The sequence below is a fragment of the Phyllopteryx taeniolatus genome, chromosome 18 (genome assembly GCF_024500385.1).
Source record: "Phyllopteryx taeniolatus isolate TA_2022b chromosome 18, UOR_Ptae_1.2, whole genome shotgun sequence".
NCBI classification, from domain to species: domain Eukaryota; kingdom Metazoa; phylum Chordata; class Actinopteri; order Syngnathiformes; family Syngnathidae; genus Phyllopteryx; species Phyllopteryx taeniolatus.
Genome location: NC_084519.1, coordinates 13,806,113 through 13,832,240, shown reverse-complemented (window position 1 = coordinate 13,832,240; position 26,128 = coordinate 13,806,113). Strand labels below are relative to the sequence as shown.

The following is a 26,128-nucleotide window of genomic DNA, read 5'->3' as shown; positions in this document are numbered from 1 at the left end:
TGGAATCATTTCAACTGTGGCCATCATTAAACCCTTTATTGACTGTACAAGGAGTGTTTTAAATTGGCTTCACCAATTTATTAATTTAGTACTGTTTTTAACTGGGTTCAATTTTATCTTAGCAACAGAGAATTATAAATTCTAACAAATGTTCATCTATGAACTGAATTGCGGTGTCCCCAAGGCTCAGTTTTAATTCCACTCCTTTTAATCTTTACATGCTGCCATTCGGGGGCGTCATCAGGAGGCATGGTATACAATACACATGACTGTTTTGTGTTACTTTGAGGCGGATTTCCCCCCCAAATTGTGGTTGAATTCCAAACAGTACTACTTCAATGGCATTCAACCACCATTGTATAATAAAATCTTCATTCATTCTTAGTTCTTTAAAAGTGGTCACACTCTGGGGGTTCACAACGGCCTTTTACATTGATGTTCTTGATTTGATGATGTACTAGTGATTTTGGCTCACGGCGAAGCAACATGTGAGGTCAGGGAGTCATTAGCGGTCCTCCTCCGGGGAATGATAGATCCGATGTCGACACAATCTGGATTGTAGCTGGTATCCACATGTGGGATCCAGGACAAGAGCAACGCGCAGTTTTGACAATGTTAATCAAGTCTTTGGAAAGGCTGAGTCCCTATTGGAATTGTTTTTATTTTAAATAATTTTTCAGCTGAATCTCCTTTTTAGGAGCCTCAACATGCCTGAAAGTGCACCAATTTTGGATGCGTTTTAGAGCTCTCGAACATGATGTCCCACAAAAAGTTTAAAAAATAAATAAATAAAAAGCATGGTGTCAAAGTTTGATCATTTGGAAGATTTCTACATGAAAAAGGGTTTGCGATGGTCCTGTCATCACTGCTTGCAGCTTTAATTTGGATTCTTATTAGATTGTAAAGGCGTCAGCCTCACAGTTCTGAGGTGCGGGGTTCAATCCCCGTACCCGCCTGTGTGGAGTTTGCATGTTCTCCCCGTGCCTGCGTGGGTTTTCTCCGGGCACTCCGGTTTCCTCCCACATCCCAAAAACATGCATTAATTGGAGACTCTAAATTGCCCGTAGGCATGACTGTGAGTGTGAATGGTTGTTAGTTTCTATGTGCCCTGCGATTGGCTGGCAACCAGTTCAGGGTGTACCCCGCCTCCTGCCCGATGACAGCTGGGATAGGCTCCAGCACGCCCGCGACCCTAGTGAGGAGAAGCGGCTCAGAAAATGGATGGATGGGATGGATAGATTGTAAAGAGTGGACACTTTTGACCTTGTGTGACAGAAAAAGACGGAGGAGTCTGAGAACAAGAGGAGGAAGGAGGCCAACCTGGTCATCTTACACGTGCCCTCGGCCGACAACTCCAACTTGTCGGCGGACGGCGACGACTCGTTTATCAGCGTGGAGATGGATTCGGCTATGCCCAGCCCCTTTAGCGAGGTGAGGTGATTTTTTTTCAGTCGTGACTCACATGTACAAACTCACCTCATGTATCTCATTCAGTATCTTGTGCTTTAAAATTCTGCTTCTCACTTCCTTTTCCCATCCTCTTGCTATTATCCTCTTTTCTCCCTATGCCAACCCCTCTACGGGTCAATTACTCCCTTTTAATGTACCGGGCCCTGTATCCACAACCCTATGTATGTATCCTGACCCCCAGCCTGTGTGCATGTCTCTATGTGCTCCTTTCGGCCATCAGATCTCGCTGAGCAGCGAGCTTCAGCCCGGCTCCCTGCCGCCGGACGCCGACGCGGACGAGAGCAGCAACGACATGCTGGTCATTGTGGACGAGCCGCTGTCTTCGGCGCCGCAGTCACGTGCCACCAACTCCCCCGCGTCCGTGTCCGGATCCGTCTCGGACAACATAAACGGTGAGCCGGTACAGTGTTGCCCCGCCAAATCGTAGTTTATTGTTCACGCCCCCATTATATCGCATTATTTTAAAGCTAATCCCTAGCATGTGATGTGTAATTTGGCAGCATGGCAATGAATGATGTTCTGCTCATGCGCATTTTGCAGTTCACACTACAATTTTTAGAATTGGACCCCAAGAATTAGCCACTCCCTAGCTTCGCCCCGACTCGTCATGGTAATGAAAGCCATCCATAAAGTGTACCATCGGTTGAGCCTCTGCTGGTCTAGTGCGCCCAACATTTGGAAAGAGAATTTCTAGACCAGAGACAGGGAGAAGCCACTGGAGTGTTTAACATCACAATAGGGCCTGACAATGTAGAAAATATGGAAAAAGTTAGCCTTTTTGTTCCCTTTTCTCTGTTGATTCACAATGCTGTGAAAAACGTCCTGGGCCAGCACCCACTCCGTTGCTTTAAGGACCTTTTGGACCGGAGTCATGTTGACATTTGAGAGTTATGTTCATATAATGCTCAAGGTACTAACAAAAATATCTTTGTAAAAAGCCAAAATATTAGAAGAAAAAAATATATATTTTAGGGAAAGAAAAAAAAACATCAATACTAGAAAATATGTATACAGTGGAATCTCTGTTTACAAGCTCGTTGATGAACAATTTGGTTTACAAACTACATTTTCGAAGGTTCACACACTATTTTCAGTTTTCAACCAATCTTGTCACGGCTGCGGAAAGCTGTGCTTTTTCCTCATGCTGCGTACACATCATAGGCTCTGTGCTACAAGCACTGCACGTATTTTTCTTTTTAAGTACTAGAAAAAAAATCCCCAAATATTGGGGAAAAATGCCCAAATATTAGTGGAAAATAAAAATCTTTACAAAATATTAGACAAAAAAAATAAAGGCTATATTAAAAAAAATAGAAATGTATTTGATAAAAAATATTCTGGTAGAAACAAATAATTAAAATATTTGGGAAAACGTTTCACTCTGTCTAGGGTCTACTGTGTTCCATTGTGTCTGTCAAAGCACTTTGTGAACATGCATTTTTAAAGGTGCTGTATAAATAGTTATTATTATTACTTTTATTATTATTTAGGTCTTTCGACCTTAGACACCATCAGTCCCGGCAGAGGGAGGTCGGTCCGAAGCCGAGGACGCCCTAAAGGATCCGGCGGCGGGCCCAAGTCCGGAGGCAAAGGGCGTGGACGCAAGTCGACAGCGGGGAGCGCGGCGGCGATGGCAGGAGCGATGGCTGGTGCTGCGGCCGCCTCAGCTGCAGCGTACGCCGCGTACGGCTACAGCGTTTCCAAAAGTAGGTTTGACGGAGATTGAGGGGTCTAGGTTTAATTACAGCCATCCATTTTTAATAAAACAGGATTACTCCAACCTATTTTCACTTGGCATTGGCTAAAAAAAACAGATTTTCAATCATGAGATGACATAATTCCACATGGCTCCCACTGAGTTTTCTGACACGTTTTAGACAGGTAGACAAGAGAGTTAATAGATTTTGTTCGGAGGCTATTTTCAACACTTTAAATTGGTTACTAATGTGTAAAAATAACCCATGACACCGGGAAAATGAATAGTATTGATTTGTGAGAAAATATCCAATGTATCATGTTTGGACATACTTGTTTTCCGCCCGACAGCTCCGATGTGTCTTTAGTCTGTTGGCCAATGTGAGTTTGACCAAGCACACAATCTGTATCTAAACTCAGAAGCGATGTTATCCACTGCACGTATTCCACATCAGGTTTCTACCTTGAGTACTGGTTATTCATCAGTATTAACTGAATATATTTTTGAAAAGTATATTTTGTTGAGTTTTTATTAGGTTTGCAAAATTCCGCAAAGGTGTAAACTTACAATAGGAATAGACGGGAATAAAACATGAATTTGCAAAATTGAAGGTTGGGTCTTAATAGGGAGCTTAAATATACTTGTTGTCTGGGAAAATATATTTTAGCATAATTGTGACTAAAACAAGTACATTCAATGCAAGAACAGTTGAAAATGAAGAGTCCTCTAGCTGAAATGGTTCAGCAAATTTGCAGATGCTGGGCTTTCTTTGTTGTTGTTTTTTTTTCATTTTATATTTTGAATGGGACTTTTTTGGTGTTTTTGGATGTAGAGGGTGGATTTTTGTTAATTTTTCAGTAAGTTGGGTCGAGGGATGAGTAAGTAATATTTAACTCAACATTCATGTTTTTTTTTTCAATAAAAGGATTGATTGTTCAATTAAAATATGCAAAACCTGATCAAGTTCTGCTTCTGGTTAAATCTATTGAAATGTCATCGTTTTAATTGTAAAAGGCAAAATACTGGGATCACAGTTGGAGCCCTCTAATGTTTCTCTCCTCTTCCAGCGGGCCTGACCGTGTCCAACCCCCTGCAGCCTTCCGTGGGCCGTTCCGGCACCGGCCCCGCCTTTAATCCCGGCAGAGGCTCTTCTCCGCAGGCCAAGGGCGGAGGCGCCGCCGCCACACTGAACCTGGGCCAACATCACCTTGTCAGGAAGAGCAAAGGACCCAAATGATGCACTCATCGAAGTGCGCTCCCACTATACAACACAACTGACCTAGTCTCACTGTGATCTTTGACCCCCCCTCCCCTCCGCATCTTTCAAGCTTAGTTTTAATGTGGTCAAAATTGGGCCTTGAGTACACACTTCTCCTCCAGACTTCCAAGGGCTGTCCAATGCACTGAGCCAAGCCTTCCGTGTACATCAGCAACCCTCATCCTTCATCCATTCGGTTATTTAACTATTTCCATTCACGGACCACCTATGCATTTCATTACCAACCCCCAATTGTCGACAGCTTTTCTACTTAAAGCTCTTATTTTTCTAATCGTAAAGACAACCGTGGCAGGTCGCTCAAGCCAACGGGATTTCTATATATTTTTCTGTCAATTGTGTAAAAATGATCCAAAATGAGGGTTTACTGCCTCAAACGAGAGATGCTGCTAATAGGAAATGAATTATTTCAGTGCAAAGCGTTAGTGGACTAGTAATTAAGTTATTTCAGTTGAGAGTAGACATTTTGCCATAACTGTGAATAGGACATTCACTTGTAAAACTTGTATACATTGTATTGAAATCATTTGTTTAATGGGGGGTGGGGGGGGCTCCTGTGCTTGAGGAACATTGCTCATCTTTGGTGTCGTGTGAGTGCCCGTCATAAGCTTGTGTTCAAAATGTGACTAAAGGTAGGTAAATAATCATCTTTGTACATAACGACAAGGGCGGCAGCGTCTCTGGCTTCCCCACCCCCGCCCGTCTATTTTTATAGGTCACGTGTATATAATGAACAAATGTGTCTGTCATTTTACTAACAGGAAGAGTCGCGTGGAAATAAAAGTGCTTAATCGGTCGTGAGTTGTAGCATGTGTGATGAATATCGTTATAATGTTGATTAGGAGTGTAACGAGACATCAAACTAAGGACTACAAAACTATTGTTGTCAATGAAGTCATGGAAATATTTGGAATGTGTGTGTAAATAAGTACTTTTCTGAGACTTAAATATAATAATAATAATAAAGAAGAAATTACAGGATGGAGTTGTAGTTGATGAACCACATTAAATGTTCTTAATCCATGGAAAAAACAGAACGATAATAAAATATGAATCATTTGATTCAGTTTTACAAAAGTATTAAATATATATACAAAAAGCGTAAAAAAATACAAAACTACTTTTTTACGTCACAAAATAGAGTACTTCATTTCCCGCAATTCTCAGCTGTTTTTAAGATGGCGTCTCACGCTTCCCATACCAGTACAGCATTAGCCGCTAATACGTTCACCTAATTTATAAAATGTATAAAACAGTTCGTCGTACCGTATTTCACTTCATTTCTTTAATTGTTTTGGGGGGGCCCAGTACAGCATTAGCCGCTAATACGTTCACCCAATTTATAAAATGTATAAAACAGTTCGTCGTACCGTATTTCACTTAATTTCTTTAATTGTTTGGGGGGGCGCTTCATATAGGTAGCATTTTTTTCCCCGCGGTGCGTTCAGACACAGTTCAAAGGGATTTTAGTGACGTTTCGGGGGAGGCCAAATGCTATCCTATGCTAATTATGCCCAGTAATTATTTCGGACAACACAAGAAGGACCACCACAGAGCCTGCAAACTACAAACAGATGGTAAGTGTCGTAAAAAGAAACAGTGTTCCAATTTAGTCTACATGTTGGCTGGAACATACATACATTATTTGAACGAGTGGTCAACAAACTGAAAATGTATTGGCAGCTAATTCAAGCTAACTGGGACACGACTGTGGAAAACAACTTTCAACAAGACAATTTTCGTGTGTAACACTTAACTGAACTAAAGAATAATTATCACATTGTTACCTTCCCAAAATAATGGCCAAAAGCATTTATGGGCAGAAATGACCCCCGCATATAGTGCACATTTTGCAAGTGATGTGTAGTTTTATGATCTAAAGTGTCCATTTAACTACCACCATAAATGGTTTTTACAAAAAAAAGTATTCATTACTTGCAGCAGCAGTTGGATAGGAAAGAAATACATGATGCATTGCATCACTATATCCTCAATATGGGCATTTAACAAAGTGCTTTGTATTTATTTTGTAAAATACACAATTCTTAATATGTTCAGTATTACAAAACGTCCACCAGTTGATAATCAGATGCATTGGAATTATGGAGTGTAAAACTCACTATGGCAGGGTGACACTGCTCCCAAGTTAAAGTACTTAGAGAAAATACAAATATTTCATCTTTGAATGTGTTTATTCCCACACTGATCAATTTCACAACCTTTGTTTGAATGCATGTGGAGAACCATAAACACATGGACAGGACTGTGCTAAAAATAATTAACAGAAAAAGGTTCAGTGTTACAATGCAATGATTTCATAATGCTTAGTGTTATTTGATGAAACAAATTAGTAGACGAGCCTCGATTATGCTTTTACAAGCTACTGGGCATCCAACAAGTAGGAGACCACAGCCAGCGCCGCCGCCTCCACATCAAACAGGTGCTGGTCGTTTACGTGTGGGCAGCTGGTACGCATGAAGGCGGCCAGCCGCAGCAGGTACTCCAGGTTGTGACCTGTGCGGCCTTGGCACATGGCGATGCGGGCGCCGATCTCCTCGGGCGCGGCAGGCCCCAGGTACGTGGGGTTGTCGGCGGTGGCGATGTAAAGCAGCGCCGGCACCGGCGGACCACCTTCCTCCGGGTGGAATGCCACAATCTTGCTGTCGTAGCCGCCGCGCACCGCCTCACGCACATTCAGGTACTCCAGGGCCTCCTCCACCTGGGTGCCGCTCACCTCGAAGCCCACGCCCCAAGTGCTTGCCTGGAATGTGAAGACAACATGGTCACATATAGATACTCAACTATTTATAGCACAGGTTTTAAGTTTAATGCATCTGGGAAACTTAACCTATATACATCTATTTACAATGCTTAAAATGTTTTATGGTATCTAAATCACAGGTGGGTGTGGAACATGCGTACCACAATGAGTGGGGATCCCTGTATATTGCATACTTTGTTATAGCGCAGCAAAGTATTGCAGCTAGAAGCTTGCCAAGACGTCCGACTGTATTCGGAACGTTCGTAACAAAGTTGCCTTAAACAAGGTTATTTTATGTACCCGAAAATCTAAGCAGGACCATATATGGTCATGGAAGCGGAAGTGCGGTTACTTACGTCATCCTCTGGAATCAACGTCACAACTCTTCCGGGCTGTGGAGAAAGGAAGATCACATGAGACAACGCCCTCGGGGGAAAAAAAAAAAGGCACAAAAAAAAATAAGACTTACCAGCTCGTCGTTGCCGCGGTGGAAGTTGTCCCCGTGCCAAAAACGCCTCTTGTAGCCTCGAATGTAGCCCACTTTGCTGCGCTTGTACTTAAAGTCGGGCTTCCACACCAGCGAGCCGTAGCCGAAGATCCACAGGCTGCTGCTGCTCTTGGCGGCGATAATGTCTTGAGGCTTCATTTTGCTTGTTAATTGATGGAATCGCACGGGCCTCACGCCTAACTAGCTGGCTACTAAAGTTAGCTTCCTCCGGTCCAGCAGCAGCGGTACCGGTTGGCTCGATGGGATACCGCGAGCGGTACCGGAGCCCAACTGCTTGGCAGTTGCGAGGACGCGGGTCCGCAGGGGGTTTTGCCGACGCATGGCCATTTGCAGTCACAGTTGCCGCATAGCGCCTTAAAAATCCATGGCGCAAATTAGCCACTCGGGGCCTAGCGACGCGTCGAAAAAACGAAAGAAACGGTTTCGGCCAGCTGCTTAGCCGGCCTGATATAAGATTATAGACACGCCTACTAATAAAAGGACCGATTTTTTTGATGAGTTAACGAAACTCTTCGTTTTTGCTTCTTCGCCGTTCTGCTGTCTTCATCCGACCGCGTCTTGACGATAAAGTCAAAAGGAGCACTCGCCGATTTATATGCTTCAGCAAGGGTAGGCGGAACGAGGTTTGCCATAAAACCAATAAGAAATATGATATTCCGAACGTGTGTAACTGTACCCAATCAGATTCCAGGGCGCTGAAATAGGACGCGCCTTCGACCAAATTCTAGGTCTTATTGGCTGGAACGATTCGCGATAGGCGCGACCTCTGGCTCAGCGCTATTGGCCAATGAGATGTCACTCAACATAAGTCGAAATGCGATTGGCTAACCAAGCTGTCAGTCTGGCGTATTCCCCATATCGGCGGCTGATGCAACCTTTTCTCAGCGTTTCAGAACAAGTGATTGCAGTCACTTGCTTGCAAACGCACCAAAGTGTTGCGTCAGATTTGAAATAGCTTATGGGGCTGGGATTTTATTATTATTATTTTAACATTATACTGCACAACAGACGTTTTTTAAATCAATTTGAACTCGTAATTTAACACTGATTTATTTCAGCGTCCAACATTTAGCCAATTAGAGCCTTTTGTTGATGCTTCTTTTCTTGACTCAGCCAAAGATTGTCAGCATTGAAATATACATCGAGTTTATGGGAAATTTTGTTCAATGAAATCTAATCATTGAAATCACAGCTGTCATTACTAACTTTGCATATCCAAAAATAAAATAGTTCTCATTTGACAGTATTGATGCAATTCCATTCTACAACCACAAAAATGAACATATTGTAAAATGAACACGTCGCTGACAATGTTATACAAAAGTGAGCACCAGATAAATACTGTTGGGACCCATGAGTGTTTAAAATCTTGTAAACCTTATATATATTTGTAAATGATATATATATATCCAATGACTTTGCTTTAGCAACCAGCAAGATGGGTTACTGTGACTTGATCAGAGGTGTCGGGTATTAAATATTTGCCTTCTCACTACAGCTACATTTCTTTACCTTTTTCTTACTATATAAACAAAATAAAAAGTCGTCCCTCTTAACCTCCTGCAGTGTTATTTTGCTCTATTCTCCCTAACCATGGGCTTCAAATGGTTAGCCAGTTGACAAATTTTCATGGTGCAGCTTTTTGGGCGCTTGACCTTTTTGCAAGATAACCACAGCAGAACCTGAACAGTATATGTTGTATAGAAAATGGATGGATGGGCCTCTGACCATTTTTTTTCAAGCAGATTGGGGAGGAACAAAATCACTCTTTACATGCCGTGTGCCACAGGATAATCTTTTCGAGACACCCGAGAATCGGACCTTTGTTGGCTTTGATTGCAAAATGTTCAAATTAGTCCTGATTGTCAGTATGTGGGTACCTGACACGCCCCACACCACAAGACGATCATTCTTCACTGGATAACAGGCTTTTGCTGATTGCCTTTGCTGATTATTCAAGTACCTGCCCATTTCATGGTTGCTGCACACACACTCATTTTGGGAAAAATTGCTGAGTGACATTGCTTAAACTTTGCGTCACCTGCAAGATTTCTGTCTTGGAAGATTATAGAGTAGATTGGTGGTGGAACAGAATCTTTTATGTGTTTGGTGTGCTGTGTTGAGATTATCATAGCACACCACACACAGTATGATAGACCATTAACTGTATTTTTGTGTCCTTCATGTGTGGACAAGAGACAACAGATAAAAATTATAAAGATGAAGAAAAAAAAAAAATCCTTCTTTGTGTAGAACACCTAACACCCCTCACATCACCGACTAATCACTCAGGGTAATCTTTCAGACACATCCGAGAATCGGGACTTTGCTGAATTTGATTGGAAAGGGAGGGAAAATCGCCTAAATTAGGTGCGCTTGTCGGTATGTGTGTAACGTGCTTAAGTGGCTTTTTGATACCTAGTCTGAGCCTTGATGCAATTCACTAACTCACTGGACACTTGGGATCCAATCCAAGTGCTGAATCACAATTTTGCAGTTATAAAGATATTAATGCTCCAAGAAAGACCATTAGTTGTGGGCAGCTTGTATAATAATGTAGTGTCATTTGATTAGATTGTGCAAGTGTATGTAGTGCTTCCTGCTCCTGCAGGCTCATTACTGACACCTAGTGATAATTGATGACACTACTGCTTCATGTACGACGTCAGCGTGCCCTACTTTTAAAACATCATCAGCACAACAAGGAGTTGATTAGTCTGCTTGTTTGCACTGTTGCTTCCTGGAAAAAAATAAAAAATGTGTGCGTGAGAAAATCAGTCGTTCCTTGCCGGAATGCTCTGCATATTTATTTTATTATTTTTTTGTTTTAATCAAAGAGGAAACAGGAACTGATGTCAGCCAGTCACAAACAACAGGATGCTGCGATTATAACACAATGAAAATGCCCGGCGGTGTTGTGTGTGATGAGGACTGTGTGAAGGTGTGTGTGTGTGTGTGTAGATGTGTACTGCGGTACAACCTCAAGATTTGGGTGAAAACTTGATGTTGAACCGTCACCACGCGAGACGTCTGCAGGTCTCCCGAGAGCTCAGACCAGTGGACATCGAAGCATGTTTTGAGTTTGATTTTCATGGCGACACTTTTTCTCAAATAATGAAAAGAAGTTGATACCAATTACTTTTGTCTATTGTGTTTCAGTGTCATCCAATTCAGCCATGTTTAGTGCTGTTATTGATTTTATTTTGGTACGTTCACTTTTTTTTTGTTCGATCGCTCTTGGTTTGATAAGACTCTACTGGTATCTGGCAGGTTTTTGCATCTGAAGGATTGGGTTGGCCGATTAATCAATTTTATTGATTTATTTGAATCGTCACTAAACATAGCGATCAATCTATTAAGTTGGCAACACTGACTCTGCTTTTGTAAACTCGCTCCTCTCTTTTTTCACAGTAATGTTGTTTATGTAAGCAATGCACGACGGCAGGGACATGCTTTGAACTCAGGAAACCACAAAAAATATATAAAATAAACTTGAACTAATCGATAAGATCGTTTAATCGCTCAGTCCTACGAAGTAGACTGCGATATTAGCTTCTTGCTGCATTGGGAAGCTCCCTCGAGCAAATTCGACATCTTATTGGCTGAAGTGGATGGTGAAATGTACGCCCTCGATTCATATAAGGACACTCAATATATTCCCAAATGTCAGCCAACACAAAACAGAGATGTTTTTGTTATTTCCGAGGATTTACGTCGCATGCACGGCCCTCCCATCTGGTGTAGAGCCCACCCCTTCACCCCTTCCCCTTTGGTGAGGTGACACCCTCAGTGCCAGTCCCCCTCCGCTTTGTTTGCTCCTGAGTGTGTGGTACAGAAGCGGGTAGTAAAATATCACTCTTTGCCCTGGAGGGCGAGGCCGCCAGTGGGGAGTGTGTATTCATAAGTGTGTATGTTATTTTAAGGGTGCTTGAGAGCTGGCATATGCTGCTGTTTTTTTTTTTTTTTTTTTTTTAAATAACCCCCTTCCCTCAAACCTACCCCTGCCCCCTTTGTAGCATCTGTTTTCGGGGTGACGCGTGCCTGAGAGCATTACGAGAGGTGGGGCCGGGCTTTGTTTCACTGTTTGCAGCTCGAGGGGGCCCGTTCTCCATGGAAACGGATTTGAATTTCAAGCCAATTTGAGGGGTCCGGGGAGAGAACACAGGGTGGGACGAGAGCCAAAGGCATTTCCAGGAATTACTCAAAGTAGTGATGCGGCAGTCAGGAAATAAGGCGGGAGGGATGGAGGGTGGGGGTCTTTGTTTTATGTCTCCTATGTTAAAAAAAAATCTTGTATGTCATGTGATGTGCAGCTGGAGTTCATATTCACAAGCCATGTCACATTTGTTCCATGGCAGTCATTAAAATTGATCCTCCATAGAAGAGCAATAAACACAAAGCACATGTGAGCATCAAACACCTCCGAAATACCTTCAAACCGTTTTTTCCCACAAAGTTTATTCCTCAGAAGTTTGGTCCTTATAAATATGCATTATATACAAAATAATATTATAAAACATATAAAGAGCAATGTGTCGTATTTAAATTAAACTCTGTAAATCATTTAAAAAACAATTACATTAGTGGTTCTGTAGTTTTGAACTGTGTCAAAGGCAGGCAGGCAGTGGTGGTGTGAGTCTTTTTGTGTTTGTCTCGCTCAGGTTGCATAGAGACGCTTCCTATGCGTACGTTTGACTGCTGCAAGTCTTTGCTGATTGAAAAGTATTTTCTTCATTTGTCATTTTTGTAGTGCAAACAATCCAAAAGGAGACAAGGGCACAAATTTAGCAATTTAACCTTCCCCCAACCCCCCATCCCCAACACCCCCGTTTTTAAGGCTGCTCGTGAACTCAAATCGAAGACGTTCAGACATTCATTACTCTCAGTGTTTGTGACGTTGGATTGTGGGTGTTGACCCTGAGTTTTTGTTTTTGCATAGAAGGCGAAGGTGGCAGGAGTGACCAACAGGAGGGAGGGCTTTCCAGGAGGGTGGGGCTAGAAAAAAAAAAATCTCAGGCAACTTTCACTGATTGGCTGGCTGTCAGTCATCGTCGTGATCGTGATTATTACTACACAAGGCCAGAAAATGAGTGGCGGGCAGGCGATCCACCTTCGCCTCCTTTTCAACCATCCGAGAGATGATAAATTAAAATGTTCCTCCACCGTGTCCTCAAGTGTTCCAGAGAGCAGCGGCTGACATGTCGCAAAAACAACCTCCAAGTCTCTTCTCGGCATTTGTAAACAATCCAGAATGTTCCAATTCTGCTTTGATTGTGTTTGTGTGTCTCTCCTACGGCACTCATTTTAAACCTGCGGTGGAAAAAGAAGATGTCATTAGGATGAGCTCAAACATCACCTTTCAGAAATTCGTTTGATATGTAATAAACATGAAGATGAAGAATAACCCCACCGTTGTACAGGAAAAAACTGTTCTGACATAAAAAGGTATACCGATCCTCCATTTAGCACGACCAAGCAGCCAAACAGAAAAAAGATTTCATCAGACAAGCTTCTCGTTGACTCTTTCTTGCCGAGAAAGCAGCTCACTTTTATTTTTTGCCATTCTACTCCCAGTTATCCTTACGAGATGGCTGGAAGTCATAATCTCTAACATTATGATACGTTTTATCAGAAGAGGGCAACACAATGTCTTCTAGAAAAGGAGAGGACTGCCTGGGGTCTTGATTGATTGGTGTTAATGGTCTTTTAATAAGTAAACCAAGATACAATGGCTTCTTTCTTTAATCTTCAAAGGAATTAGCATGGATGCTCCATGGCATTTTTTTTTTATCGGAACAAAGTGACAATCAGGAAAAGAACATTGAAGGATTTTCTTAATGGAACGGCTATTGGCAGCATGCCGCCTTCTTTAATGTCTTTATTTTACTGTTCCACTTATAAACAAGGACACCCGTACAGGGATTAGTGTGAAGGCTAATGTGGCCATTTTATCAGAACAAGACAACGAACTGTCTTTTTCGAAAAAAGGGAGCTTTTCTTGCTGGAGCAATTATTCTTAGCCTTCCAAGTTCTTCACCGGGATGCACCAGCTTCTTTCTTTTCTTTAATTTGCTATTAGACTTGTAAACAAGCAATTACTGTGGATGCTAGCATGGCAGTTTTATCGGCACAAAATGACTTGTGGAAAAGAACACTGCAGTCTTTTCTTGATGTAACAGATGCTAACAATCTTCCAATCGACCTCCAGTCGACTCGATACACTGGCTTGTCTTTATTTTATGGTAAACAACACCCTCAAAGGGATTCGCGTGGATGCTCACATCAATTTTATCCGAACCAGACGACAAAGGCTGACTTTTCTCATGTGTTTTAAGTCTTCTCCCATCAGACTTTTTGCCTGCCTATTTCCAAATAGTTCTTGTCACCTCTACTACCAGTTTACAACCCCTTGCAATAATGACAGTAGTATCAGAACTTGCATGAGAGTGGCGTGGCTTACCTCGGTCGCTATGACACACTCCCTCCTCGCATCGGCTATGACAAATACCGACTGGTACGTAGAATCTCTGGACGAGCATATCGTTGATATCCTACACTCTGACTTTTCACTGTGCACACAAATCCATCGGATTTAACAACAAGATACTTGCACATGTATTTCTGTGTTACTAGTATAAGTAGTACCAAACATTTCATGATTCAATAGGAGTTGTCTTACCTGCACACACTACTCAAGGGTCTTTTGTCTTCTAAACACTTGTCATAAATAAGACTTTTGTCATCTTGCGACTTCATATCCTTAAACTCTTTTGTTTTCGAGCTGTAAGGGTCCAAGTGATGATTTTTATGGATAAAGTTCGATTTCTCCGAGTCGCAGTCCACCTCCAGGCTGACTTTCTGGTTGGTGTTTTTCAGCTGCGACGCCGGAATGAGGTTATCCCGCTGAGCGCTGGACACGTTGTTCATGGTCTCCGTGTCCTCACACTGCCTCCGAGCCTGCCGGTGGACATGCCTCAGGGCCAAGCCCACCATGCAAAGCAACACCAACAGCGCCACTAACCCCACGGCCAGAGACACTGCCGCCCACTGGAAGCCATCTTGAATCTCCCCCACTTGTGAAGTCACGGCGGCGAAGAACTCGCAGCTGGGCCCAATGTAGCCAGGTGGGCAGACGCAAGTTGCCGGGGTCTTGCTGGTGCAGACGCCGCCATTGAGGCAGGGATGGAGGGGACACTCGTCCGGGACCCTTTCGCAGTTGCGTCCTATGTACCCCGGGGGACATGAACAGGTGTAGTCGTTGATCCGGTCAAGGCAGGTACCATCGTTGACACACGGGTTGCCGGCGCACTCGTTGATGTTGATTTCACAACGCTGGCCCGTAAATCCTGCGCGACAGCTGCACACTCGAGTGTCACCATGGATCAGGCACTGACCACCTACAGAGGACAAGAAGAGGAACTCCTGTTACTCCTGAACTATCAAAATAGGGGTACAGTTCCTCAAGGTACTGTCTACACAGATTGAACTCTAGGGTAACCAAAGTTTTTTCCAACACCGACCAGATACTGGTTGTTAGCAAGCTGTACCTTTAAGGGTACCAGCATAGTAACCCTAAAGGTGCAATGGCATACTTAGCCACCCTTTTTTGGGACCCTCTCTTATGGGAAGACTTTCTCCTAGATTTTGGGTGCAGTTCCTCAAGGTACAGTCTGTACAGATAGGACTCCAGGGTAGGCTATAGTATAGATAGTGGTACATATTCCAAGACCGACAAGGTCCTAGTTGGTTACCAAGCTTTTTCTTTGTGGGTACCAAGTTACAACCTCTAAATTGCAATGGGTCCCACTCTCAGGGGAAGACTTTGTTCTAGGTTTTGGAGTCTACCTGGTTTGCCATCACCCTTCTAGTTCATCTCAAAGGTGTCTGATGGGCTTGAGGTCAGCGCTCACCAGAATAAACAGAAAGAAAGCCCTTTCCCTAACTGATCCAACAAAGTTGCAAGCATAGAGTTGCTAAAGCGAAGATGACGTTTCAGGGGAAAGTAAGGAGTCTTCAATACATGTTCAAATTGAGTTTTCAAACTCTCAACAAGTGTTGATCTCTGAAAACGTTCCCACAAGGAGGCCTCGGTTTACACATCTGTGTCCAATAAGCAGCGTGACCACAAAGCTCTGATTGTTCTCCGCACAAAGAAACAATTCCGTCCGAGTAAAACAAAACATTCGTCCCCCCTTCATCAACAACGGCTGCCGCGAGCTGCGGTGACATTTACAGGCTGTAGTTTGGAGCTGTCGACTGTTTATAAGCAGGACAATAGACACAAAGTTCCCAGCAATTCCTGTTGTTCCGCACGGTTCCAGTTGCAGGAATCAGCTGTGGGAGGGGGGGCAGGGGGGGGGGGGGGTTATGGGGTGAATGTTGTACCATTAGCGCAGGGAAGCGACGTGCACTTGTCCACTCTCTTCTCGCAGTTGAGGCCGGTGTAGCTGCGGGGACACTCGCACATGTAGCTCCGCCCGTTGTCTTTCTCCCAGCACTTGCCGCCATGGAAGCAGGGGGAATCGACGCACGTCAGCAGGCTGTGCTCGCAGTGCGAGCCCTCGAAGCCCTCCAGACACGAGCACATGTAGCCGCTTTCCAGATTCTAGGGATACAGGCAGAACGTTAGCAAACATCCGTCCATCCATTTTCGAAACCGCTTGTCCTCATTAGGTTTGTGGGTGTGCTGGAGCCTATCCCAGCTTACTTTGGGCGAAAGGCGGGGCACACCCTAAACTCGGTGCCAGTCAATTGCAGGGCACATAAAGACACAAAAATTGACATTCCCACCTATGGACAATTTAGAGTCTTTAATTATCCTAACATGCACGCTTAGAATGTGGGAGCAAGCCCACGCAAGCGCAGGAAGAACATGCAAACTCTACACAGGAAGACCAGAGCCAAGATTTAAATCCCGACCTCAGAAACACAAACCTGTTTTTAAGACACATGGGAATGTTTGAAATTGTGTGTGTGTGTGTGTGGGGGGGGGGGAAGCATCCTATCACTTACGGTGCATATTCCTCCGTTCCGGCAGGGATTGCTGTCGCACTCCTGCATCTCCAGCTCGCAGTTGACGCCGGTGAAGCCCGGCATGCATGTGCACGTGTAGCTCCCCTGGCCCGTGTTCATGCAGGTGGCACCGTTCACGCAGGGATGGTGATGTGTGCAGAAGTTCAGATCTTAGCAGAGACGGAGGAAGACGAGAAGCGGCAGGTGAGTGTTTATTTACGACTGGAAAAAAAGTTAGCGCCTCCATCTCTGGATGTGTATAATGAGTGAGGGGACACGCAGCCAGAAACCCAATTTAACTAATGCGCTTGAGCTGATCCAAATGAAAGCCGGCAACATGAGAGCATCTTTGAAAGTGGACCAGTGTGTGCGTGTGTGTGTGTGCGCGTGCGTGCGTGCGTGCGTGTGTCCTTACCTTGGTCACACAATAGACCTCCCCAGCCCTCCTGACAGTTGCACTGCCACGGCAGCTGGCAGGTGCCGTGCTTACACGCCGGGTACTTCTTGCACTCATCGCAGAAGGTGCCCTGCCAGCCATCTCGACACCTGTATGGGGCGACAAAAGGCTCGTTCTCACTTTCATAATTACTTGTAGTCTTATCATTGAGCCATGCTAACGCACTTTTAAAGTCATCATTACTGTAAATATTTGTATGAAAAACACTTCTCGTCAATGAATATGAAATAATCCAGCGAAAAACAGTAAGAATGGGGCTCTAAAAGTTTTGGAATTTTCCCATATATGTTTTTATTTTGGTGTGATATTTTGTCAAATTTTTGTCATATTCTTTTCTTGTTTATGTTTTTGTGTTAGTATTTTTTTAAGCCAATCATTTTTTTCCATCTAAATTTTCAAAATATATTTTTCCTCTGGCTAGTGTCATAAACCAAGGGCCCCCTATATTTGTTATTTATTCCTAATGTTTTTGTCATAAGTAGTATTTTTCGTCTCATATATTTAATATTTATCTGTTTTTTCATATCGTCCGTTATACATCGAGGACCCCTCTTTATTTTTACCACGTGACAGCTGGCAGTCTGGTTATAATGTTATTTGTGTATTCAAAAATCCAATACGACTTAATTTTAGCGCTGTCCAAAATATTAGGTACAACTGCACACTGCGATATGAGTCAATAAAAGAGCTTTAAATGATGCATCAGACGAGAAGGCATTTCAAAATATTGATTAAGTGCATCCCAGGACAGATCAACATCAAAATAACGAAATCCTTTAAATAAATAACTGACTCTATTATGATGGTCTGCTGTGCCGAGCGGCTTAATGTTGCTGTTTGGGCATCTCAAAGGGTTTTAACCTCATTCTCGGTTGGGGTAGTGATGGATTTATGTCGCCAAAAAGAGGGCAAAATGTGATCCCGGAGGAAAAGTGGATATAGGAAGGGGAGAATTGCTAAAGTGACTATTTAAATCCCCCCCAAAACTCATTGTAAACATAAAGCCTGTGTGTTTTTATAGGGGGGGGGAATTTGGAGAACAAAATGCAGCAGCAAAACTCCCAGGCTATAACGTTGGGTACACTTGGACAATTGAATGAATCAAAAATATGTACATTTTGCTAGATTTAACATACCATGTATCAAAATAAGGCAATACTAAGTGACATCTTGAGACATCGCTCTTTGTACTAGATCTTGTACCTAATAATATGACCTTAAGAGTGTACTTTAGTTTCAACACTTACACACACTCGCCAGGTTTGGAGCAGTTGCCATTCCTCTCGCTGCAGCCTTCCAGACAGATGGCTACAGAACACATAGAACATACATATCAATATAATACTCCCATTGTTGCATTTTGAAGCTGTAAGTAAAATATGTAAACAAATAGTTTTTGTCTACATGGGACTACATTCTAGCTCACGCTTGATGTCTTTATAAATAACATATCAGAAATGTCCATGTGTCTCACTTTGCCACTCATTTGATCTCAACCCAGCTGCTGAGGGGTTTGTTTGCGCAGAGCAGGACTCGCGGGGCTCCGACATTATTGCGCGGCTCCTGACGGTAAGCAGCCAGTTTAGTGGGCAACAGATGCTCGCTCTCAATAGCAGACAGCTGTCACTATTGTTGTTTTGGCCGCCATATTTGCAGCTGCTGCTATCGAGCGAGTGCGCGCGTCGCTCGGAGGCCCGGCGCGTGGCTGGATAATAGCAGCGTGATTAACCTCGGCGCGTGTAAGGCACGCGTGCGTGGCCTCCTAGCAAAGCGTGCCCCCCCCCACTCCCCTGCCACCCCCTCCACTCAGGCAGATTGGGTTACCGGGCACGCGCAGGCCAGTATTGTGGTAAATAATACAGTAGTGTCAGGTAAAAGCACACCTGTCTATGCTAAATGGCCGACATTCAGAGCCAGTCAGGCTTGTTTGGACTTGTCGTTAGCAAAAAGTTACAAAAGTACCGCAATTTACAGTAGTACAGTACAGTTGACTTGCGAGTGCCCCCACTTACAAGTTATGAGCCATCGCTTGATCAATTTTGTTTTTGTTGTGAGCCATAAATTGAATTTTGAGCGAGCTTCAGATACGCCGCCACTCAAGCGAAGTGTGAAAAAAATAAATAAAATGGAGCGATCGGCAAGGACAGCCACAGTCGCCGATGCACTTTCAACGGTTTATTGAACGCGACAAACAGTGAAACACAAATACCAAATGGGAACACTTGCATTGAGGAGACGCTCACGAAAAGGAACATCAACACACAACACCCCATCCAAAACACAAATACAGTAATACAGTACAGAAATTATACTTAAGAAAACCATCTTATTTCTTGACATTTTCTTTTATGTTTTGTGAAATTTTGATACAATACAGCACTATTTTTCTTTATTTAAAATGTGAAACTATTTTTGTTTTTTTTTGGGGGGTGCTGGAGCAGAACAATGGCATTCTAATTCATTTTAGTGGGGAAATTTGATTTATTATACTACTAAACTAATTCACGAGCTTATTCACGGACCAAATTAAACTCACAAGTCAACGTACGACCGTGTAGCGTTCTAGCAATATTTTACCTGTTACAGTCTCAATAACGAGGCATTTTAAGTCTTTTTCCCAGACATCCGCACTTTTTGAGAGCTGTAAAATACTTCCCGCTAGGATTTTTAAATGAACAATTAATTCAGTCTGCATGTATTACTCTTCTCACTGTAATGAGGGTTTCTTTCATGAAACTGCTGTCGCTGGACGAACTGAATGCCAATCAGTTTGTACAGTTTGGGAAAGAATTTATGACCCAATTGTGAGTCATATTTCAGAATGTCCTTATTCGATTGTTACTATTTCATTTTTAATAGTTCATTTAATTGATTAAATTAAAAAAATGGATGAGCTATTGCACATGCTTATCTCAAAGGTTGGACAAACATGTTCACTGTGTGAGATTGGTACAACGTCATTGAAGAGTTATGTGTGCGTCAATTGAGTGTTTACAGTACATTTGTGTGCTGACCGTATAATGTTCACAAATGTATGCCTGTATATGGTATTTTACTCTTTTACTTGTTTTATAAGATTTTGTGTTACAAAGTATAACTCTACAATCAAGTGAGTCGTCAATTTTGGCCCACCCAGTACATGTTACGCATTAAGAAAGTGGGCAAAAAGTTTGTTTTTAGTTTGAATAGACAGAATTAACACTATTAGGACTTAAATACATCTTTTAGACATCAATGTGTAGCATATCAGTATTAAAAAGTAATGCAAAATGCATGACAATTCAAGCACAATAATATTATATTATAGCTAATTACTTTGACCTTGCTTACTGCATGTATTACTCCTCTCACTGTGACTTGGGTTTCTGTTACGAAACTGTCATTGGACGAACTGAATGTCAATTCTCAAAGCGGCACCACCACTGTTTTGTACGGTTGAACGTAAAACACTTGGCAAATGGAAACTAAATGCTCTTGTTTTTTTTGTTTTTCGTTTTATCATACAGATTTAAGTATATCAGGTCTGCAAGTATCATTTATACTTAAAATAACACTTCCGACACAGTAATATTATAATTAGGATGCCACCTTGAGCAAATGAATGTTTCTATAGCATTCCCAATCTATCTTTTTCTTTCCCCCTCATGTATAGTTCCTGTAGTCAGCCGTGAAAGATGAACCTCTAATTGCAACGCGTCAGCCCATATGGTTGGAATTTGGCGCCACTGTCATCCGAATAGATCACGGCAATTTCTCTTTGGCCACCAAATGGCACGGATGACAGATCCATTGTCGCGTACCCAGCACATGGGAACGATTACTCTCTGGGCGCCACCCTTGTGTTTCATTTGTTGATGTGAAAAGGAGGGACCACAGTTGAGGGAGTGCGCGGTGGGTGTGTTTGTCCGATTTCAACCTTTTGCTTGCAAAGCGAGTGTTTTGGGTTTACATTTCAGACAAGTGAAGTGTCCTTCACAAAGTGTGTCTCCAGATGTGTGGGTTTTCGACATCAGTCAAAAACGGTGATGAAAAGTTCTTATTTTGTTTACCGCACCCAACTTTGGAAACGACCTCCTTTAAAACGACTTCCAACATAACCTTACTTAAAATGATCTATCGTCGAAGGATTTGCAGGTGAAATGGCAATGAGGATCCTTGGTGGAACTTCGTAAAGCGAGTGTTTCAGTATTGAAGTAAAACGTTGCATTTACACACCAGGGGCTTGACCTCCATGATAAATTATTTGGTCTGGTGTAAAATGGCTTCTTCGTTGTCTAATTCAGAGCTTCGCAAAGTTATTGTGCGGACATTCAATTTGGACAAAGTCCTTCAAGCAGTCCGCACAATTACCCTTAGAGACGCTAATCTTTGGCTATGACCACTTCAATAACCACTCGACTTATTCAAAATTTGCATCTTACTCAAAATTCGTAATTAGCCTCTTTACAAACAATCAGAAAACGTTTGAGGTTAAATAGCTTCCTTGTTGTCCCATTCAGATCTTTGCAAAGCTAATGTTTAGCTGTAGAAATTGGGCAAGGTCTATAAAGCGGCCATTTATTTTGTGTAGCGCTTATCCGATTCAGGGTCATAGGGAGCTGGAGCCTATCTGAGCTAAAGTCAGTCGAGTGAACTCTCTGTAAAACAGTTAAATACAATTCCGCACAATTAGCCTCAAGGACGCAAAATCTTTGGATACAACCAGTTTGAGATAAAGTCCTGAAGACGTGGGTGCCCAATGGCATTGCGGATCCCTTTTTGGTAGGTGGGGTTGGGGGGGGGGGGGGGGCTGTCCAATGTGCACCCAGAACGCCCTCCTGTGGTTCTTGTTAGTCTGGTCAGGCTTTCTCCTTCGCGTTTTGTCGAAACATTTCGTATACAACATCAGTGTTATTTTTACACAGTTGCTTTGTAGCCTCGAGGATGCTAATCACCTTTAAAACCCTTTTACAACTTAACCTATCTCACGATTCTTTTCTTTTATCTAACAAGCATTCAAGATCGGGGGCTACATTGGGGCTCCTTCTTTGAGTGTTAGGACAATCCTTTGTGGATATGATGTTAGTTTCCTCCCAATTTTAGGGATGAATCCTGAGGATGCTCAGTATTCAACTCACTCTGACTTTCTCCAGCGCCACTACCCCAAACAACAACAAAACTTGAGTCCCTGCAGACAAACACTGAGGTGAGCGGCGGTCGACTGGCTTACGTTCTTCGCAGTATTCCCCCTTCCAGCCAGTCAGGCAGGACAGCTGGCCGTCCCTGGTGCAGGTGTAGTGTCCGAAGCGGTCGTCCCGGGGCGTGCATTTCTTGGAGCAACTCTCGCCGTAGTAACTTTTGTTGCAGACGAAGCGGTAGGAATACCTCAGCTCCGTCTGCTCGCTGCTCTGCGTGTCCTGTGACCAGTCGCTGCCCACGCTCAGTTGTCTTTGGATGGCGAAGAAGCTTATGAGAAAGTCTGGGTTGTTGGTTTCTGGAAGGAGTTGACCTGTGTTAAGTTTGGGTTTGTGACATTATTTAAAAACTGCTTAGAACAGTGAGGGGATCATCAGGTGGGAAATTATCCGTTTTCACTTATTTATTTCTACAAATGATGTATCTTTGTCCATATATCTATGCCTTCGATGTAGAGTGGTGACAGGCAAGAAGGCTTAAATGCTCTTCCACTACCACCGCACATCATCATGATTTCAGAACATCTAATTTTTGTGACATTTTTGTTTGGTGGTGTGCTGTGAGATTTGCGGTGGGGGTTTCTAACATTTCCTGGAACAAATGCAGAAAGGGTCACAAGCTATTGTACCCTTAAAGGTACAACAATTTCCTTTCAAGAGAGCCCCCCCCCCCCCCACCCGAGAGCGTATCATAAATTATTGTGCTTTCTAATGTCGCCTCGTTCCACTCCACTAATCTGCCCAGTAGCAAGCTGCATCCCTTATCACATCCTATACAGCCCAGATGAAAGATAAACTCAGGTTTTGAAATTTCCTCTTTCTCTTCCGTCAGCAAAAACATTCCCAGGCCCCCCCCCATCCCGGTCCCGTCTTCCAGCGGGGCGGAACAGAAGTAAGGTGTAAAATACAGGAAGATGCAGTCAGGGCTTCTTGGCAGCGGCCGCGTATTCTCACCGAAAGCCCCGCGGCTCGTTCCCACGCCAAAAATAAACCGCAGGAAGTTCAATTGTGTTGAGCATAAGAATGAAGAAGAAGGTGTCCACAAGTTCATAACAAAGAGGTGGACAAGGTGTGAAAAATATGTGAAAGCCACCAACGGGAGGACAAAAACAAACAAAAAGAAAGACTAATGACTTGATCTTTTGCTAAATAATTGTTGTATAATGTAAAACTTTAGATCCTGTTTTGGTAGGTGGGGTTGGGGGAGCTATCAAATGTGCACCCAGAACGCCCTCCTGTGGTGAAGCTCGGCCACTGCAGCACTTACCTACAGGTAGATTTCCATGAGGAGAGTGCCAGGCTTCGATTATTAACGAAAAGGAGCCCTATAAGGAGAAGGAGACACATTATTACTAGACTTCAATTGGCATTTTTCTTCTTTTATGTGTATTTTAGCTTATTAGCTTGGACATTTGGTAGCTTTTGGAATTAATTATGTTCTCAGTGCAGTATTTGGAGTTTGGAGCCCCACGAACAGACCAAAAACACCCCGGCCCTTCTCTTAAAAGCAACCCTTAAAAACGTAAAAGTAAACATAAAAGTGGAAGTATAATGGGGTCCTTACCGGCCACCCGAAGTTGAAGGGGATCTGGATGGGACCGGGTGGCGCTCCACTGAACGAGATGGAGGAGTCCAGCACCGGCGTCCGGGCGCTGCCGAAGATGCAGTCCCCTGGTGAGACCACCGCCTGGTAGTTCTTCAGGCACACCCTGAAGTAAGTCCTGCAGCTGGGCTTGCACGGCAACCCGTTGGCCAGCAGACCCCTGTGGTTCTTAAAGTCGTGGAGGTGAAGCTCAAAAACACCTGAGGCAAACACCTATACAAAAGACAAAGACATATATTTTGCGGGTATTGCTGGGAAAAATCGTAATAAAATGTCGATCCTGTTGCTTTTTTTTTTTTGGGGGGGGGGGGGGGTCCTCCTTCATACCTGTGCCATGGTGCTGAAGGCGACGGTGAAGGTGAACCAAGCTGCCATCCTTCTGCAGCCAAAGTGACACCCACACTGCAATCCCAATTCCAAAGAACCAATTCAATCAAAGAAGTAGAAAAAAGGGGAATAATAATCCTTCCAAATGCCCACTCTTGGCTCCTCGCCTCCAGAAAACGTTATCCAAATATGACAATATCCAAGAAGCGCTGCATGCGAACCCCCCTCCGCCTCCTGCCGCCCCTCCTCACATGGCACCGTACTCCACAAACGTGCACGTCAGCGGCGTGCGCGCGGCCCTTCTTATGTGCGCGTGTGCGTGTTTTGGTGGGATGCAAAAAAAAAAAAGTTGTGCGTCCACGGAGCGTCCACACAGCCCGCCGCGCGTCACTCGCGTCCGCCTTCAATGGGAGCGCACGGCGCGCGCCCTCCTTCATTTATAGACTTGCGCGCGGCGGCTCATTACATAAACTGCCAATCGTGGACGACGCGAGCCACGCCCACGAACCCACCACATTCTTCCTCCTCCTCCTCCTCCTCCTCCTCCTCCTCCTCCTTCTTCTCCTTCGCAACCCGACAACTAAATATCCAGATTTAATACGTGCGCGCGCGCGCGCGCACACACACAGACACACACACACACACTCACACACACACACACACAGTACCATTCTTAGCAAGCACGCAGCAACATCTGTTGACTTATTTTTGGCGAACACTTGCGCGTTATGGCCAAAGACAATGAATGGATGATGACAGGAGAAACTCCGCGTTATTGGACGCTTAATTAGTCCAGATATTTAGTCACTTGTCTCTGCTCTCCTTTTAGATTATTTTGGTTAGAAATTTTAAAAGTATCATTTAGATTTTTTAGCTATTAAACTGAGTCGGTGACAAGTAATTACTGTAATTTAATGAATTATATATACATACATACATACATACATACATACATACAGTGCCATGAAAATATATTTGCTCCCGTCTCACATTCTTCTTTTTTTTTTTGCATAGTTTCCTCACTTTAATGTTTAAGGTAAACAAACAAAAATAACCTGAAGTAAACATAAAATTCAGTTTTAAAATGGTAATTTTATTTATTAAGGGGGAAAAGGAACTATTCAAAGCTACTTGTCCCTGTGTGTAACGTAAAATAATTGTCACCTAAACATAAAGTAATTGTCCCGTAAACATAATAAGTAGTTCGGCCACCCTCAGCGGCAACAAATGAAATCAAGTTTTTTCTAATGCCAATGAGTCTTTCATATCTCTGTGGAGATTTTTTTTTTGACTCACTCTTCCTTGCAGAATTGTTTTAATTCAGCAACAATGGAGTGGTTTGAAGCGTGATACCACAGCATTTTAATCGGATTCAAGTCTAGACTTTGACTAGGCAACTCCAAAAGTTTCATTTTGAATATTTTAAGCCATTCAGAAGTTGACTTGCTGGTGTGTTTTGGATTGGATCAGCTTGAGGTCACGAACTGATGCTCGAACATTCCTCCTTCGGGATTTTATGTTAACGATCAGAATTCACGGTTCTATCAATCACAGCAAGTTGTCCAAGTCCTGTAGTAGCAAAGCAGCCCCTGACCCTCTCACTGCATCCACCATGTTCAACCTTTGGTATGATGTTCTCTTTCTCAAAAGCTGTCCTACATTTTCATCGATGTAACAAGACACACACCTACCAAAAAGTTCTTTCGACTCATCAGTGGAGAATATATTCAGAAGTTGTTGTCCCCCCCCAAGTAAGACAAGCTTTTATGTTGTGTTTGGTCAGCAGTGGTTTTGGTCTTGGAACTCTGCCATGGATGTAATTCTTTTGCCCCGTCCCTTCCTTA

The 26,128-nt window shown here is 43.3% G+C and overlaps 3 protein-coding genes across 4 annotated transcripts in view; 1 reads left to right on the top strand and 2 right to left on the bottom strand.

Moving 5' to 3' along the window:
- Positions 1–5,423, top strand: part of ino80 (INO80 complex ATPase subunit) — a 32,786-nt gene extending 27,363 nt beyond the window's left edge. The window contains 4 exon segments of the mRNA XM_061753313.1: positions 1,276–1,431; positions 1,691–1,862; positions 2,961–3,176; positions 4,234–5,423. Of these exon segments, the coding sequence (XP_061609297.1) occupies positions 1,276–1,431; positions 1,691–1,862; positions 2,961–3,176; positions 4,234–4,403 (714 nt within the window). The 3' untranslated portion in view covers positions 4,404–5,423.
- Positions 5,424–6,615: 1,192 nt separating this feature from the next.
- Positions 6,616–8,285, bottom strand: chac1 (ChaC, cation transport regulator homolog 1 (E. coli)). Its single transcript, XM_061753312.1, has 3 exons — positions 7,673–8,285; positions 7,560–7,595; positions 6,616–7,203 (listed from the first exon to the last, which is right to left on the bottom strand). The coding sequence occupies exons 1-3, from the start codon at positions 7,847–7,849 to the stop codon at positions 6,823–6,825; spliced, it is 594 nt and encodes a 197-aa protein (XP_061609296.1). The 5' UTR covers positions 7,850–8,285; the 3' UTR covers positions 6,616–6,822.
- Positions 8,286–10,505: 2,220 nt separating this feature from the next.
- dll4 (delta-like 4 (Drosophila)) lies at positions 10,506–24,702 on the bottom strand. Of its 2 annotated transcripts, none has more exons than XM_061753292.1 (11): positions 24,285–24,702; positions 23,919–24,170; positions 23,622–23,679; positions 22,390–22,668; positions 18,428–18,488; positions 17,139–17,269; positions 16,724–16,893; positions 16,097–16,316; positions 14,391–15,108; positions 14,172–14,280; positions 10,506–13,021 (listed from the first exon to the last, which is right to left on the bottom strand). In XM_061753292.1, exons 1-11 carry the CDS (start codon positions 24,330–24,332, stop codon positions 13,016–13,018), a joined length of 2,052 nt encoding a protein of 683 aa, XP_061609276.1. In that variant the 5' UTR covers positions 24,333–24,702; the 3' UTR covers positions 10,506–13,015. The 2 variants fall into 2 exon arrangements, with proteins under 2 accessions (XP_061609276.1, XP_061609277.1); XM_061753293.1 differs by having other exon boundaries at positions 22,390–22,653.
- Positions 24,703–26,128: the final 1,426 nt, after the last annotated feature.